The 19,318-nt window shown below is 33.5% G+C and overlaps 2 protein-coding genes and 1 pseudogene across 2 annotated transcripts; 2 read left to right on the top strand and 1 right to left on the bottom strand.

The window, feature by feature from the left end:
* The first annotated feature begins 1,488 nt into the window (after nt 1-1,488).
* LOC109010826 (uncharacterized mitochondrial protein AtMg00810-like) lies at nt 1,489-1,962 on the top strand. Its single transcript, XM_018991744.2, has one exon. The coding sequence runs from the start codon at nt 1,489-1,491 to the stop codon at nt 1,960-1,962; it is 474 nt and encodes a 157-aa protein (XP_018847289.2).
* A 733-nt stretch (nt 1,963-2,695) lies between these two features.
* LOC109010827 (wall-associated receptor kinase 5-like) lies at nt 2,696-6,242 on the bottom strand. Its single transcript, XM_018991745.2, has 3 exons — nt 6,087-6,242; nt 3,164-3,341; nt 2,696-3,066 (listed from the first exon to the last, which is right to left on the bottom strand). The coding sequence occupies exons 1-3, from the start codon at nt 6,240-6,242 to the stop codon at nt 2,696-2,698; spliced, it is 705 nt and encodes a 234-aa protein (XP_018847290.2).
* Nucleotides 6,243-11,292: 5,050 nt separating this feature from the next.
* On the top strand, nt 11,293-16,780 carry LOC109010811 (annotated as a pseudogene).
* The last annotated feature ends 2,538 nt before the right edge of the window (nt 16,781-19,318 follow it).

The following is a 19,318-nucleotide window of genomic DNA, read 5'->3' as shown; positions in this document are numbered from 1 at the left end:
AAAATGGCCTTACTGAAAGGAAACAGAAGCACATAGTTGAGATGGGTATTGCTCTCCTAGCATAGTCCAAATTGCCAAATACCAATTGGGTAGATGCTTTTAATGCCTCAATGTATCTCATAAACAGACTGCCAAGTCTTGTGTTCAAAAATAATTGTCCATACACCAAGCTACTCAACAAAGCTCCTGATTATTCCCTGCTCAAAGTCTTTGGCTGTGTTTGTTATCCCCTTCTCAAACCTTACAACACTCATAAGCTTATGTTCAGGTCCAAAAAGTGCATTTTCATAGGGTATTGTTCAAACTATCGAGGATATAGATGTCTTGATCCCATGACAGGAAAAATTCTTATCAGTAGAAATATCATCTTTGATGAGCATTCTTTCCCTGCTCAATATTGGAAACCATCTCTACAAAAGTCTTCTGCAAGAGATCTTCCTCAACAAGTTTGCACTTTACACTCAAATGATGTTATCTTACCTGTTTACCACATTGTATCAACACAAGGTTCTGAAAACACTCTCACTGTTTCATCACCCACTGAACCACAATGCCTTCCATTTCTAATCCTCTTCCAAAACCACCTCAATTCGAGGAACCAATGGTATCCACAGCATGTTCCATACCTGAAACATGTGAAGCAGAAGTCATAGCAATCCCTACTGTAGCAGACACTACTGCAACACTTCTTGAGCCCATTGTTGTTGCAACACATCCTATGGCTACCAGGTCCATGGATGGCTCTAGGAAAGCAAAAACATTCTCTAATTACAAGGTCTATTCCTCTACCAAACATCCTCTCATGGCTTTGAACTCTGTGACATCCAACACCAATCTACCCATAACACCCCATCTTTATTCACAAGCCATCAAGTCCCCTCACTGGTTTCGAGCCATGCAAGAGGAGTTTAATGCTCTTTTGTCCAATCACACCTGGACCTTGTGTCCAAGACCTACTACCAAGAATGTTATTCACAATAAGTGGGTTTTCAAAATTAAACAGAAAGATGATGGCTCCTTAGACAGGTTCAAGGCTAGACTCGTAGCCAAAGGGTATGAACAAAAAGATGGGATTGACTACACTGAAACATTCAGTCCAGTAGTCAAGGTTTCAACCATCAAAACAATCTTAGCCATAGTTGTTCGTTATAATTGGCCCTTAAGACAACTTGATGTCTCCAATGCTTTCCTGCATGGCACACTTGAAGAGGAAGTTTACATGGAACAGCCAGCTAGTTTTAAAGATCAAAGATATCCTCATCATGTTTGCAAGTTGCACAAGTCCATCTGTGGTCTTAAACAGGCCCATCGTGCCTGGTTCAACAAGCTTGCCACCACTTTGATTGGTCTTAGTTTCCAAGAATCTAAAGTGGATTGTTCCCTCTTTGTTTATCATTGTTTTGACATACACATGTGTTTGTTAGTGTATGTAGATGATATAATCCTCACAGGAAATAATGTTGCAGCAATGACAAGCAACATTTTGCAATGAAAGACCTTGGTTCTCTCAGTTTCTTTCTTGGAATACATGCTCAAAATCTGACTAATGGCATGCTGCTTTCCAAGTCCAAGTACACACTAGACCTTCTATCTCGATTCAAGATGATAGATGCAAAAACACCTATTCCAGCACGTTCTCAGCTATTTGAGCATCATGGTGATCCCTTGCAAAATGCTACTGAATACAGACAACTTGTTGGGGCCTTGCAATATCTCACTCTAACAAAGACCAAACATAACCTACACAGTCAACCAGTTATGTCAGTTTATGCACAATCCCACAACTGCCCACTGGACAGCAGCCAAGAGAGTATGAAGAGACCTCAAAGGCTCACTCAACCATGGATTGTTATTCACCAAAGGCTCATTCACTCTCAATGCCTGCTAGGAACCCAGATGACAGAAGGTCAACAACTAGCTATGCCATATATCTTGCCCTTGTTTAATCAACTGGAGTGCTAAGAAGCAATATGTGGTCTCTAAATCCAGTACAGAAGCTGAATACTGATCTCTTGCACTCACCATAATTTAGTTATATTGGCTCAGAATGCTTTTGAAGGAACTTCAAGTGTCTATAGCTACAGCCCCTACTCTCTGGTGTGACACTTTAGGGGCCCTATCATTGGCAACCAATCCAGTGTTTCATGCAAGGACTAAACACATAGAAGTAGACTACCATTTCATTCGAGAAAAGGTTGTCAACAGAGACATTACAACCATGTATCTCCCTACACTTGATCAAGTGGCTGACATATTTACTAAGGGACTTACTTCAACAAGGTTCCTACTATTAAGAGACAAGCTGAGAGTGACTACCTCACCCATCAGCTTGCAGGGGATGTTAGAAGATCTTCAACAGTAGACTCAATCAACAAAGATGGAGGCTTGATCTCTACCTCCAATTCAGCCTCGGATGGAGATCTAAATGCAAATCATGCACAGCTGCCCAAGACCATGAATTTGCAAGTTTGGAAAGACAACAACACACTGGACAGTTGGCAATGCCTCTATTACTTTGTTTCCATATAAAAGTTTATTCTTTCCTTTATATACATTGTAATCTTTTACATTTATTGTAATCTTGTAATTTCCTTTTATTCTTATAATCCCATCTATTATGGGAACATCTGTATATAAACAGCAATGCTGTTTTGTAAAAAGTATGATTTTAGAGTGAATACAATTATGTTACCCTCTAGTCTATTTTTGCATAAGAACCATTGTAGACATCAATGTTGAACAAGTGTGTAGGTGGCACAAGCAAGTTTTCAGTCTCCTCTGTATCAAGATTAGCCTTTACCCATGGATGTTTTCCTATAATTCTCAATCCTTCTAGCTCCATTGCCACTTCCTTCATAGTTGGCCTATCCTCCCCTCTTACACCTAAGCACCATTTTGCAATATTAGCAACTTCATCTATTGCATTAATATTGACATCATTAACAATTTGATTGTCAAGAATTTGATGCAATTGATCCTCTTTTACTGCAGAGTTTAAGTAAATTGCCAAATTTCTATCCTTTTCCGGCCTATCAAAACAAAGTGCGTTTTCACCTGTCAATAACTCTGCCACAACAACACCAAAGCTGTAGACATTACTTTTTTCTGTAAGTTGATTACTATAAAAGTATTACGGGTCTAAATATCCAAAAGTCCCACTCACCAATGTAGATAATTGTGTTTGATCCAACAAGGACCACAATTGAAGTTCCAAAGTCAGCCACTTTTGCTGAATAGTTATCATCTAAAAGTATATTTGCAGTTTTCACATCCCTGTGTAAAATCGGCACCGAAGTTGAAGATTGGAAGTATGCAAGTGCCCCTGCAGTTTCTGATGCTATCTTCAAATGTTTCTCACATGAGAGTGAGAATGATAGGTTTCTATCATGAATATGTGACTAGAAAGAGTCCCATTTGTGATGTATTGATAAACTAGTAATGGAACTTCTGTTACTAAACAACAACCTAACATCTTAACCACATTTCTATCGTTAATTTGTGTAAGCACAATTAGCTCATTTATGAATTGTTCAATTTGGCTTTAATCACAAATCTTTTATTTCTTAATGGCAACAACTTTGTTATCTGGTAAGACACCTCGATAAACAGTTCCATAGCCTCCTTGAAATTCTAATTTTATTTTAATTTCATATATATATATATATATATATAATTAATTACATTGGAAGATTTTATATCCCATTTGTATAATAACTCATGAAATTAACAAGTAATTTAGTTCGTGACCACTACGCATATGTGGTAGTCAAAGTCATGTGCTCTTGGTAGAACAAATTAAATTTAAAAACTAATTCCATACAGCACACTATGAAATTACTATAGTATTAGCCAATTTTTTGTTGAGAAAAATCAATTGCAACGATTTTTCGTCGTTAGTTAGTCATCAAAATTGTCTCAATTGGTGAATGGCAACGAAATACTTAATTTTTCCTCGCTAATAGTCTATTTCGCAAGGACTTTTATTGTTGCTATTTGAATTTATCGTCCTCGCTAATGTCTTCCTATTAATATGCTTGGCGGGACATTGCTATCACTAATTTTATTTTGACAATACAATACGTACAACTAAATTTTCTTAAGAGTAATAATTTAGTTTGTGACAGCATTAACACATCTTAGGGACTAGATCAAAGTCGTAATTTAATTTCACATCCATCCCTATCTACTGCATGCATGATCCTACCATTAATCAACCATCCATAATTGAAAGTCACATTACATGCATATATAAGCAATTGGATGCATGCTTAATATATATATATATATATATATATATATATATATATATATACACGTACATGCATGATGCATCATAGGCTTATGATCAGATGTCAGCCTCCAATTACATGGTAGATCTGCATCTGGCCTATGACACCTTAATATTCTTACCTCTCTTCCATCTTGATTTCTAAATTGACTAATTTTCTTGATTGTTTTCTATTTCGTTAAACTATTTTTAAAATGAATAAATTTCTAAATTGACTAGTTTTCTGTTTTATATTAATTAAATATAATGACTTCATATAGAAATTTCAACAAACTAATTTTCATGTAATTGATCATTCAAAACAAAGTTTTTGTCCATGTGAATGCTCGATCGGCAAGGACGACTCCCATAGCTCCATAGGAACTCCTTCTAAGAGCACATTAGTTACTTGTAAAATGAGGAAAATTAACTCCCAGTCATTCCCCATATGCTTCAAACACTACAGGGTCCATTATTTAAGCTTTTCATCCGTATTTATGTTATTATCTTAAGGTTAAAAGGCTTAAACAACCCAAGGCTCGGAAAATCAGAATAGGGTTCGAAATTGGGTAACGATAGATTCAATTAATCGGTAGATTCATAATAATTCTGAATTGGTTATTTCAATGTTAATAAAAAAAATATTAAAAATCGTATATAATGCAGTTCAAGCATTTAATATCATGTATAGAATAATATAAAGTATAAATTCATTGACTGGTTTCAATAAAAATATTATATAAATCCAAATACTTTCAATAAACATATAATTTATGTATTTAATTTCAATTGTTAACATTTTTTTGCCTCGTATGCTAAGGAGATATGAACCATTATGTTTTTTTTTTTTTTTTTTAAAAAAAAAAAGAACTTTCCACTTTCATTCATAGAACAGTGTCTACATTACAATTTTTGTCTTTCTGTAAACAAGTTGAAATATCCACCCCTTCTCTACATCTAAATGTATGGCTGCTTTAGCTAAGTTATGAGCTATAGAATTTATACTTCTACGTGTATACTACACCTTCCAGTTAGGCCATGCTTGTAAAAAAACCTCCATTTCTTTGATGATGCTTCCATAGTAGGAGAGGTCTTCATTTGGATCATTAACTACTTTGACTATAACCTGTGCATCTCCCTCTAGTATCACTCTATTGAAATTGAAATCACTTCAGATTTCCATTTTTTTTCTAAGTGCAAAACTTTCTACTATAGCTGGTTGCTGCACATTGCCTCTATGATCACATCATGCTACCATTACCTGCCCTACTTCATCTCTAATGATAACACATATGCCCATCTTCCTTGACTTAACATCAAGGGTTGCATCCCAATTAACCTTTAAACAATTCTCTCCTGGTGGTCTCCATAGTTGCCCCACCCTGTTTGTATTGTTAGATCTCTCTAGTCTCTCTAAAAATTGATTAGCTAATTGAAATTCATCCAAACTTTCATTTGCTTATCTAATCACACTACAGGGGCTGTGAAACTTATTTTTAAAAAAAATGTGTTCCTTCTTATCCATAATTAGCTTCTTATGATTGCTGATGTTTCTTCCAATTCAGTCTTGATGAGCTTTCTTGTCAACTCTTCCCACAACTTCAGTATATCATCTTCTGCTATCCCTCCTTTTCTGGATTGGCTTTACAGCCATGGTCCATACATCATTCACAGTAAGGCAATGTCACAATACATGCATCACTTACTCTTCTTCTTGTAAATAGATGGGGTACTTTGGTTCATCAACAATCTTTTTAACAAACAAGTTTCATCTTGTAGCTAGCAGATTGTTCCCTGCCTTCCTCAAGAAAATTTTCACCTTTCCAGATATATCCAACCCCCATATATTTTTCCACCTACTGTCAATCTCAATCTCTTCTAATGTTTCCCTTTGCACTACTTTTTCCCTTGCTTCTTCCAGAAAGTAGGTACTCTTGACACTAAATAAACCCTTCTTAGAAGGACCCCATACCATTTTGTCCTCTACATTCCTTCGACATAGAGGGATATTGCATATCTAATCAGCCTCTTTCTTCCTGAATAATAATCTAATTAGACCCTCATTCCACTCCCTATTTTCCTCATGTATAAGTTTTTGACATTTGCATCACCATTCAACTTCGAAATGGGGAATTGAACACAAAAGGATGAAGGAGTTAACAGCCACTTTTGACCCCATATTTTAAATTTTATTTCCATTCCCCACCCTCCATCTAAGATCCTCCTTTAGCAGCCCAATAGAACTCCATACACTCCTCCAAATTAGAGAGGGTGCATTTCCCAGCTTTACTTCCAAAAGTGAGCAATTTTTTAAATGCTTCTTTGTGAAAATCATTGCAACCATGGACAAAGGGTTTTGAATTATTCTCCAAGCTTGTTTTGCCAATAAAGCTAAGTTAAAGCTTCCTAGATCTCTAAAACCCAAGCATCCCTTCCGTTTTGACTGACCCATCTTCTCCCAACTCCTCCATTGTATACAATTTTCTTTCAGTTGGTTTCCCCACCAGAACTTGGACAACATCGCATTAATTTCTTTTCAATGCTTCTTAGGCAACTTGAAAACACTCATAGTGTAGGATGGTATAGCTTGCAGGACAGCCTTGATCATAATTTCCTTCCCTGCTCTTGAGAGAAATTTTTTTTCCCAACTGTTCATAATTTCCAAACAGCACACAGTCATTAGTAAATAGCAAGTGATTTATCCTTAATCCCCCTCTCACCACTGATACCCCTCTTGTTTCCCCCCTTATAATCAGAATTATTAAGCAGAGAACTCAGACTTTCAGCACACATAATGAATAAATAGGGGATAAAGGATCCCCTATCTTAAAACCTTAGAAGGAAAAACTCTAGCCCCTGGCTTACCATTTATCAAAATTGAATATGATACAGAAGTAACACACTTCATAATCAAATATGTTTATTCATTACAAAAACCTAACTTATTCATGGCTACTTCCACAAATGGTCATTATATTCTATCATACGCCTTTGACATATCGAGTTTAATTGTCATACTTCCCTTTTTACCTTTCTTATGCACCATCATTGTATGCAAAACCTCATATACAACCATAATGTTATTAGTTATTATTCTCCCTGGTATGAAAGCAATTCAGTTGGCTGATATGATTTCTGTCAACACTCATTTGAGTCTATTTACTATCACTTTGAGTCTAAAAGCTCCATCAATCTCTTCATGGCTTTTAAACACCCTGCCTTGCCCATCCATAACCTGTTTTATGTTGTTTTTCATTATTCTCTGATTTGCACATGCATGAAAGAACTAGGTGTTTCTGTCCCCCAATGCATTCCTTTTAGCTCTTTGTTTCCATGCACTTCACATCTTCCTTTTCAAGCATGACCCCAATATCCCTTTGCATTATTTTGATCTCTGCAGAATTATAACTACTCTCTTCATCTTGTAGCTTTTTTAGAATCTTAATCTTTTGCTTTATTTCTTTCACTTTATTCATACTAATATGATCACTCCAACTGGTGAGAGCTCCTTTGCAAGAATGAAAAACAAAACATATTAGTGTGTTTATGAAAAACAGAAGATTTATGAAAGTATATAAAAAATTATACCTTCTGATCATTGAGTAGGAACGTATATAATAGTATTTTATACAATTTAAATGTCTCCTGTGATAAACCGTTAGTCTGATCAAAGATAATTAGTTACTTATTAATACTTCTCATTGAGTAGGAACGTACGTAACATTCTTGTGCTTTGTTTTTTGAGATCTTTCTAATTTGTACTCTTAGGCTTTCCATATATATTTAGTTTAGATTATATTAGAAATATTTACTATTTGAGAAAAGAAACTCTATAAATGGACGTTTATATTAAAATAAAAAGTCTAGCTTAATTGTACAAGAATAGGACGTGATCGACACTAGTGATCCGGATGCATGCATTGGTACTGGTCGAAACTTAATTAGGCCAGATGGCCAAGTCAATACATATATATATATATACTAGTAAGATATTACGTGCTTGAGGCACGTATACGCAGTTCAAAGCACTAATATATTTTATTAAAATAAAAATAAAATACATATATCTTATTATTTTATTACTAATATATATCTTAAAAGCTATTGAAAGATAAGCTATTTGAAAATTATTATAATGCTTTCCTATTATAATAAATACGAAAAGACAAATCTACATAAATCTGTTTTCCTATTATAACGTATTTTCAAATTGGAAATTGAATCCATGATTATTATTATAATAAATCTGCTTTATTAGCATATTTAAAGATATTAATAGTGGAATAGAAACCAACAGAAACTATAAAAGTAGCCATAAATAGAATGTAGATGAAAATACAATTATATCCCTGTGTTCTGTAATTATTACAAACGGATGGAAAGTTAATAAAAAATAGCATATTCCGTTAAAACAAGAAATTTCTGTTAAAACAAGAAAATTCCGTTTCATAGGCTCTTTATATATATAGAGAGATATATAAATTAATGCCATTAAGTAATATGAAAGTTGACGCGGTAAGGTCGTGAGTCGTCACATAAAAACAAAAATATAGCCATCATCACTTCTTTTTCAATATTCCAGACGTATCGAACAAGTTCGTATAGATTTTTTTTTTACAAACTTGTGATTTCTTCGTTTTCCTAGCTTTCGAGCTAATTAAAATCAATTCGAATTGACCTTTTACTAGCCTGCAGCTTTTTTCATATCCCCTTCTTCCCCGTACGTGGTTTGTATTGGCGTGAGCTTTTAGCAAGTTGCTAGGAAGCCGACATTAGCGAGGACGACAAATTCAAATAGCAACAATTCAAATACAAACCTTCTACCTGTGGTTTGTATTGGCGTGCGCTTTTAGGAAGTTGCTAGGGTGCTCCATGCGACCAGCTAGCTATTCTCCTCATCATCATCTTTATATCACACATCAATTGCTTGAATTCATCAATTCCTATTACTCGTTAGATCACAAGATGTGGGATACGTGTTCTTTATATATCCTAGCTATTATGATATACGTATTTTACATTTAGCGAGTTTCATTCCAACATGCAATAATATAAGAGTACTTTATATAAAGATTAACATATGATCATTGAGTAATGCTATTTATCATCCTCTTTCTCATCATCCTTCCATCATCTCATCATAATGTGTATTAGATGATTGTTTCAAAAGTAAAATATAATAAATAGTATCTAATCATCTAATACCACATCATAGAATGATGAGAGGATGATAAGAAAGATAATGATGAATAGATTTGCTGATGATCATTATTGCTGCCTAAAATTAGCATCCACTTGCCAAGATCTAGAATAAACATATATAAGAGTTAATTTCTACCATCTAATTGGTGGCTGACATCTGATCATCATAAGCCAGCTGCCTCCACTTCAATCATATTCCACAATTGAAAAGTCATATTGCTTTGATCTGTTCTCCAAGATGTGTTGGTGTCATCACAAACTAAATTATTACTCTTAATAAAATTTAGTTGTACGTATTGTATTGTCAAAATTAAATAATTAAGTGATAGCAACCCGCCAAGCATATTAATAGGAAGACATGATTTGTTTGAGTTATTATACAAAGGGAATATGCGTAGTACTGATCATCACCAACCAAATTACTTGTTTGAGTTATTATACAAAGGGAATATAAAATCTTCCAATGTAATTAATTATATACATATATATATGAAATTAACATAAAATTAGAATTACAAGGTAGTGTTAATTATTCAATTAACGATTGGATTTTTGAGTACGTAAATAAATAAATAAATAAATAATATTAAGCTTAAACATTCTTGCATGCATTGGATCATTAAATTATAGCCAGTAATTAGTGAATATAAATATAATTGTGCTTATCTAAAGCACTGTAAATATCCCCTTTTTTATTAATTTATTGACCTTACTTCTTTTTTCACTGGAGTCCACATCGATCGCGTACGGCTCATGCAGGCCCGGCCCTTCTGTGCAACCAATAAGTTTTAGGTAGTAGGTTGAGATAAAAATTTAAAATTAAATAAAATATTATTTTTTAATAATATTATTATTTTTTAAAATTAAAAAATTTTAATTTTTATTATATTTTATTTAAAAATTTAAAAAAAATTAATAATTAAATAAAATAAGATAAACGGATTTAAATTCTTCTTATTATATCCCAACTGCAACAAAATTCAAGTCAATGATCGTGTCGAGTGGACTGGGTCTTCTATAAATAATATATTTATGTATTCAAAACGGGGCAGAATCTGAAAATAATATATATTTATATCCTTTCCATACGGGTAGAATCAGAAAATCTTGGGAGTTCAAGTTAAAAAAAAATAATATTTGGGGATCAAATCCTAATTTTTATATAATCTATCTTATATATATATATATAAAAAAAAAAAAAGGTCTTTCAAAATTTAATTTTTATTAAATTCTGAAAATTATTTAAAATCTATTTCTTTCTTTATATTTGTTATTTATTTCAAATCTAAAAGAGTTCGTACGTGTGATATGGATATTTATTAGTCAAATTACTTACTAAATCAGACGCTAGCTAGCTAATTGCTTGAGTTCATCAATTCCTATTACTCGTTAGATCACATGCATGATGTGGACTCGATACGTGTTCTTTGTATATATCCTAGCTATTATGATATACGTATTTTACATTTAGCGAGTTCCATTCCAACATGCAACAAATAATCCAAATTAAACTGATCTACTCAATCAACAGGGAGTCCAATAATATAAGAGCTAGAAAGATTAATATATCATGAAAATAAATCATACATCGGTAATGATTTTAAATATAATTGTGTCTTGTGGGGCTTCAGCCTCCATGTGAAAAAAAGCCCTCTAGAAGTGAAGTTTTCTGAGAGTCGTTTTCTAGAATATACACTTCATAAAAATTAGTTCCACTCCTAGGCTGCAGCCTCCATCTTTTTAAAAGACTAGCATGTACAAGAAGCCTTACAAGGGACAAAACAACTCGAATCCCTTAATTCTCTGAAAAGAGGGCCGGAGCAATGGCTTTCCGTAGGATGCTCTTGTACGTGGCATGTGTTGTTGTGATGTTATCGAAAATGGCAGCAGCAGCAGTAGCAGCTTCATTAGCCAAGCCAGACTGTCAGCACCCTCGGTGTGGAGATGTTGAGATCCCTTATCCATTTGGTATTACTGAAGATTGCTACCTTAATGATGATTATTTTATCAATTGTAGCAATTCCAAACCACTGTGGGAAAATATTCCAGTCACCAGCATTTCCATTGATCAAGGCGAGCTTGAAATCTTGATGTTTACAGCCCATCAATGTTACCAAAACTCGAGCGGTGTGCCTGTGTTTAACAACAAGCCCTCTCTCACTTCCCCCACTTTCACAATTTCCAACACCAAAAACAAGTTCGTCGCTGTCGGCTGCGACACTTACGTCTACCTCAATGCTTACCGGAACAATGAACCCTTCTCCATTGGCTGCATGTCTCTGTGTAAAAGTCTTAAAAATGCGGTCAATGGATCTTGCTCTGGGATTGGGTGTTGCCAGGTTGACATCCCAACAGGATTGAAGAACTATACTTTGGAAGCTCATAGCTATTACAATCACACAAATGTTTATGACTTCAATCCATGCAGCTTTGCTTTTGTGGCTAAACAAGACAAGTTCAAATTCTCCTCTGATGATCTTGAAAAAATGCCAGCTGACATGTATGATACTTCTCCAATGGTTCTTGATTGGGCAGTCGGTAATGAAAAATGTAAAACTGCTCGGAACAAGCAGGATTACGTTTGTGGACAGAACACCGCATGTGATAATCCCCCAGAAGGGGTTGATGGGTATCGTTGCAAGTGCAAAGAAGGTTATGAAGGAAACCCATACCTCCATGATGGCTGCCAAGGTACGTACGTACGAGTTTCTTATAGAAGCTTCTCATGAATTTTGAGAGAACTTTCATATAATATATAATAAAAAAAAATATAGAAACTTTGTCGAATTTCGAACAAGAACTTAATCAGGAGACCTCAATCTTAGTCGAATAATGTATTAATATAAAATAATTGTTTATTGAAAAATAATATAGAATGATATAAGAGTTAAATAGTGGAAAAACCAAAGAAACAAGTAATAAAATGTATAATTTCATGTATAAAGCTTTTAAAAATTCATGTATAATTTCAAATTATCGAGTATGTTAATTATTTCGGTAAGAAAAGCAACAAAATGTAAGGTCTTTTAAATATGTGAATTGTTGGGATATATTGTTTAACAAGACAAATAAATTAGGAGGCAATTCAATATTATTATTAGAATAGAAATTAGCTAGAAAGGCTTCAGAAATTATACGTACGGGTAATATTTAGATATATTGAAATAATAATTCAAGTCAATTAATGTTTAATTTATTTGTTGGGCATGAATTGATCATACTGCATGTGTTTCAGATATTAATGAGTGCCTGCAAGTTCGAAAACCTTGCAATGCTACAGCAAACTGCATCAACACAGAAGGGAGTTTCGCATGTACTTGTCGCGACGGATACGAAGGCGATGGAAAAATTAACGGAACAGGTTGCAGTCGGCCTAAAGCCAGCGGCAGCCATGCGAAGATCATTATTATTGCACTAATTGGTACGTATCAATTATTAATAACAGTAATATAATTTTTTTTCTTTTTTTCTTGGTAATTTGTTCACTCACATGAGTTGATTGAATTAAACTAATAGAAATGTTTGGTCTTTTCATAAATAAATCTTACAAACTGATTAATTTGTCTTGAAATAATACGTTAGATTATAAAATTTATTTTATTATAAAATAAGTATGTCATATCATATTTAATTACATCAGTTTACAAATTTATTATTATAAGATATATTTATAAATCTTTAACTCTTTAATTTCTTGAATAAATCTCTCATATATATATATAACACATTTTCTAGGGTATATATTAATCACAGTGGTTAACTTTAAATTTGCATATATGGTTGAAGATTTTTCGTCAATGGTTGAGATTTACTCTTACATGAACAGAAAGATTCGTGACCCTGTAGTAGGTCCCTGTCATGGTTTATCCCTGAATTTATATTGTTGTCAATTTTGGAATATATATTCTCTATATATACCTTCGCAAAGTGTTTTGCTATTCATCATACACTACATGCACTTATTTTTAATTATTTAACTTTTAATTTTTTTGTTTAATTATTCCTAAATTAATTGAGTTATTTTACTCATTATTCATACACCACATATTTAATAAGATAAAAAAAAATTATGTATGGTGTGTGATATGAAAATGATGAATAGAATTTTTCTTTCACAAATATCTCCGTTATTTTCAATTCAACAAATATCTCTCTCCGCGGCCTGGGGGGGTAAGTATCAATGGCCTGTTAGGAAGAATGACCAACTTTAATTGTTGTAAATATATTTTGGAAAGAAAGATATTTATATAGTTCTAAAATATGTAGGTATATATAGCTCACTCCTATTAAAAAATAGATAAATCTAGAATCCACATTAACATGAATAATGATTTGTACAGTTTTAGAATGTACAGATCTCATATACTATTTTTTAAAAAAGTAGACAAATTTAAGACACATGAAAAAAATATTTTTTAATGGTAGGCCCAAATCGTTTTCAAAGGGAGTACGCAATATTTGCACACTCTATGAGTGTACCTAGTATTATTTTTTTAATAGTGAGCCTTATTTTTTTCAAACAGAATATGCGAGATTAACATACTCGATAATTATATTTAGCATTACTCATTTCTGAAATATGATCCCTAAACTAGTTGGCATGCAAGGATATGATCATAAAGAGCAATATACAACTAAGACATCCCGGAGAATAAATATAAAACTCCAACTATTTTTTTTTTTCTTGTTATGATTCTAGTATTTAATATCTATTGTCTTTTATATTAAAAGCTAACGAATTAGGATTTTAATTTTGGAGTTCTTGGGCGAACTCTAAGATCTACAATAAATTAAAGTGAAATGGACTCATTTATAAGTAGGCCCAACTAGTCTTGCATGTGATTAGTTTGATCAACAATATTAAATATTCAAGATATAATGATGTAGAATCTACTTTGTATACCTACCTAATTTTTCGCTGTTAAAGTCTTAGAGAACCTTTTGCTTAATTTGCTGATCGATGCAGGAAAAGACGCAACAAACAGTGTACGTATTTTTACTTAGAAATAAAAAATAATAAAAATCCATTTGAAATGTTACGGTTTTAAGAAATGAAAAGTCTCAAAGTAACCATTTCCAATTTATGTTACTTGTTTTTTTTAACAAAGTATCAACCATATTGTACTCGCCAAATGTGTGTGTATATATATCATGTGTGCATGCATACATATATATATATATATATATATTTCTCATGTGTGTGTGTAAGTGCATATAAATTCTATATATGCTGCTACTATGATAGAAATTAACTAATACTATGCTTTAACTCTTAAATCTTGAATGAGCTAGTCGTCTTCAAATAAAACATATATATATATGGTATTTGTTTTTTGATAAAATATATATACGGTACTTGCAATATTGATTCGCAAATTTGTCGTGGAAACAAAAATAGCATTTTGATCACAATGCATGTTTGAACATGTCAGCTATCAGCATTGGCCTCTCAGCATTGTTTGTGGTAGGTTCTTCAGTATATTGTGGACTAAAGAGAAAAAGACTTTTCAAGCTAAAAGAGAAATTCTTCGAACAAAATGGTGGCTTGTTGTTGCAACAAAAACTCTCAAATGATAGAACTAATTCCATGGAGATTGCCAAAATCTTTAGTGCGGAAGAACTTGAAAAAGCTACAAACAATTATGATGAGAGTAGAGTACTTGGTCAAGGAAGCTATGGAACTGTTTATAGAGGAGTCTTACCAGATAATAAAATGGTCGCCATTAAAAAATCAAAACTTTGTGATCAGAGTCAAATTGAGCAGTTCATAAATGAGGTGATTGTACTTACCCAAATTAACCATAGAAATGTGGTTAAACTATTAGGTTGCTGTCTAGAAATGGAAGTGCCATTACTAGTTTATGAATTCATCACAAAGTCTTATCATCCTCACTCTCATGGAAAAAGCGTTTGAAGATAGCTGCAGATACTGCTGGAGCACTTGCATACTTGCATTTTTCAACTTCCATGCCAATTATACACGGGGATGTTAAACCTGCAAATATACTTTTGGATGATAACTATTCAGCAAAGGTGTCTGACTTTGGAACTTCAAGATTGGTCGCACATGATCAAACACAATTAGCTACTTTGGTGAAGGGAACTTTGGGGTACTTAGACCCAGAATACTTCCATAGCAGTCAACTTACAAAAAAAAGTGATGTCTATAGCTTTGGGGTTGTTGTGGCAGAGTTATTGACCGGTAAAAAAGCACTTTCGTTTGATAGGCCTGAAAGCGATAGAAATTTGGCAGCAATCTTTAGTTCTGCAGTAAAAGATGATCGCTTACATCAAATTCTTGAAAACCATATTGTAAGCGATGGTAATATTAATGAGATAAACGAAGTTGCTAAGCTTGTAAAGCAGTGCTTAAGTGTAAGAGGAGAGGATAGGCCAAATATGAAGGAAGTGGCAATGGAGCTAGAGGGGTTGAGAAGTATGGATCAAAAGCATCAATGGGGAAAGGTTGATCTCTATACAGAAGAGGCTAAATGCTGCATCACTCCACCTGCACGGTACTCTTTCAGCATCAATGGTGTCAATAATGGTTGCTCTTCGACCAGCGCAACAATGGGGTTTGAAAGTATGAGAAACCAAGACTTGAAACCATTAATATTGGATGATGGTAAAAGATCTTGAAACCAACTCAGTTGCTTTTATATATATACACATACATACATACATTCACGCTCTCTTACATTTTCATGTCTAATATCATGTGTAATGTCTTCTTTCTACCTTCCCTTTTCTGTCATAAAGCGTCATTGCTATTAGATCATGTACCTCGCAATTAAATGTTTTAAATGATGTTGTAGTAGTGTTGTCATATTTCATTCTATTTTTGTGATCTATAATAATTAAGAACTCCTTCTTGATTGATTACGTTCACCCAAATAAAAGGCTTTCTCTCACTTTTTTCTCTGTCTTTGCATTTTCTTTTTTTTTTTTCTTTTTTTTTTTTTCTGTTTTGTTTTTTATCATCTTCCTTAACGTAAGCTAGAGATGTCATATGGATGGTCACTCGTATATAACTTTATCGTTAACAGGAAAGGCTTTTGCTTGCATTAATATAAGGGGGCATAGTATCTTTATCCATGCATAGAATACAAGCTAGCAAACCACAATAGAGAGATTGGTGGCTCTTCTTGCTCGGCTCTTGTGAAGCAGCGCCAATCTGGAATTAAGATACGACCTCAGAGTGTGGAGGCGCCAGCTTGGGTGGCGTGCTGATTGAAGGGTTGTGTTGTTTCACCTGAAAGAGAACTGGAGAAGACGGCTTACAATATTTTCACAACACTTTACACAACTATATTTTAAATGAAGGGTATTTTTATAAAACATCTTATAAAAATAACATTATTTTACAAAAATATCCTCATCTTATAACATTGTTGTGAAAATGTATTGTGAAAATAGTTGCATGATTGGTGTATAAATAGACTTGCGAATACTTTTTCTTTTTACTTTTGGGTGGAGCTATGAAAACGCGACGACGAACTAGAAAATTAAGAGACTACTTGGAAGGATGCATGTAGCCTTTTAGCTTTTTTTTTTTTTTTTTTTACAGACAAGATATTGGTCACATAATTTAAAGAGTGTAACTTCACTGACGCTTTATAATATGGTATCTCACTTATGAAATGTTTCTAACATGGTTATAACTAAGGATATTTTGTAACTATATATATAGTGTAGGACTTGCACAAAGAATCTCTTCCATTGTCGTTGGAAATAATTAAAGAGTCATTTGGATTAAGAAACACTCTCAATTCATTTTATATCATCTCATTTCATCATTACAACTTTCCTAAATTCTTACACAAAATATAATAAATAATTCAACTTTTTCAAATCCTAACATAATAATAATAATATTATTATTATTATTATTAAAAAATAATATTCTAACAATATTTTATTCAACTTTCAAATTTCATCTAAATCTATCTCATCTCATTATCTCATCTCACTATCCAAACAGCTACTCAATTAACCTTGCACAAGCGAAGTGGTTAATTTTGTAAATTTTAGGTTTTCAAGAGAATGAAATAGATTGAAGATAAGTTATTATTGTTTTTCAACAGTTTGAATGATTGTAGTGATCAAAGGATCATAATTATATTAATAAAGAAAAATAGTTTATAGATGATAAAGAAGAAAATAAAGGATAAACAACTTATAATTTAGAATAATCTGATAAAATAAGGACACATCCAAACAATTTTTTAAAGATTTGGAGTGGAATCTAATTTTGGTTTATAGAATAATATGACAAAATAAGAGTCAGTCAATCAGGTTGAGATAGATAGAGTCAAATCTCAAAGATGATCAATAGTGTGATTTTTAAAGAGATTAACTTCTTTTAATTAAGACCCATTTGTTTTTACAAATTTGAGCTCATTTATATGTATGGAGTAGAGAAGGGAGAAGATAAAAGAGACCACTTTCTTTTCTTTTCTTTTCTTTTATAGGCAAATTACATTAATAAAATTATAGAGTACAATAGTAAGGAATAGGAAATGATACCAACAAATATCCCAAAATAAACATTAATTAATACAGCACATGAAATAGAATAAAAAAATCATGAAATGTAATCTAACAGTTTTTTGTTTGAAAGAAAATCCATTAGCAATAGGATATGCATTGCAACTATTCATGTTTGGCGTAGTCGTTGAGGAGATCTCCACTCCTACATTGTTGGATAATGGAGTATAATTGAGTAATTCCAAGGAAAAGAAGCACGAAGCTCCTAGCTAGCAAAAATGGACAGCAGATGACACATTGATTCGTGGAAGCCATGCGTACTACCAGGAGAGGGTGGCCTGTCAAAATGTGGAGGTGCTTTGTGAGGAGTTTCAACTGGACACTGAGAGACTTATGATGAGGCGCGCATAAGGCGGTGAACTGCAATTGCGCACAATTTGTGTGATTCCATCCTTACCCAAAATTGAGTGATTCCGTCCATATTTTCAAGCTGTCTCAACTACAGTGTAATAATCCAAATAAAGTGAGATAACCTCGATTCGAGGAGAGGTAGCCTGAAAAATTGGTGATTTTATTGAATATTTTGCATAAATGAAAACAGGTAGCATATTCCTGATTATAAGGAAATCCGTAACTAACTAGAGATTATTACAGACTGACTAGCTCGTCACTATTAAAAAGTTACTACCACTAAACACTTGACACATCATCACTATTAAAAGGAAAATACAATAGAAATAAAACAACCATCTAATCTTCTAAAATTTGTTACATCAACATTGGCCTCATGTAGACCGTCTGTTCCATCTAAAGCCTTAAACCTTTTTTACTTTGTCTTCAACCTTGCAGACATTCGACTCTCTTCTGTAGAATGGTCTCAGAACTGTGACAAAGCCTCCCTCCTCAAAACACATTGCCCACAAGGTCTGGGTAGATGTTTTTCATCTTCCAAAAAGCCTCCCAGGTTGAATCCTCCTTCTCTTGGCCGTGCCATTGTACAAGCACCTTTACCAACGGTAAATTTCCTTTCTTTCGTACCCTTCTTTTGAGCACCGCCACGTGATCCGGCTTCACTACCCCAAGCTTATCCATCAAGGGTAGCTGCAAAATGGGTTGTACATCCCTTCCCAGTTTCTTTTTCTGTAAGTTTACATGGAACACCGGGTGTATTTGGGTGGAGTCCTACAGATAAACCCTGTAGGCCACAGATCCGACACAGTGGGTCACCTGGAAGGGACCGTAAAAACGAGGGGAGAGCTTTGCGTTTCTCCTTTAAGCCACCGACTACTACTGATAGGGTTGCAATCTCATAAAGACCCAGTCGCCTACCTCCAAAGTTCTCTCCTTTCGTTTTAGGTCAGC

Source organism: Juglans regia, chromosome 13 (assembly GCF_001411555.2).
Source record: "Juglans regia cultivar Chandler chromosome 13, Walnut 2.0, whole genome shotgun sequence".
Taxonomy (NCBI): domain Eukaryota; kingdom Viridiplantae; phylum Streptophyta; class Magnoliopsida; order Fagales; family Juglandaceae; genus Juglans; species Juglans regia.
The sequence above is the reverse complement of the archived record's forward strand: the minus strand, read 5'-3'. Positions and strand labels throughout refer to the sequence as shown.

Coding starts and splice junctions, on each gene's coding strand:
- LOC109010826 (XM_018991744.2), top strand. CDS start 1,489: ATGAAAGACCTTGGTTCTCTCAGTTTCTTTCTTGGAATACATGCTCAA.
- LOC109010827 (XM_018991745.2), bottom strand. CDS start 6,242: ATGGTATGGGGTCCTTCTAAGAAGGGTTTATTTAGTGTCAAGAGTACC. Junction 3,342..6,086: donor GGTTGGATATATCTGGAAAG/GTGAAAATTTTC, acceptor AAACATTTGAAG/ATAGCATCAGAAACTGCAGG. Junction 3,067..3,163: donor AAACACAATTATCTACATTG/GTGAGTGGGACT, acceptor TTGTTGTGGCAG/AGTTATTGACAGGTGAAAAC.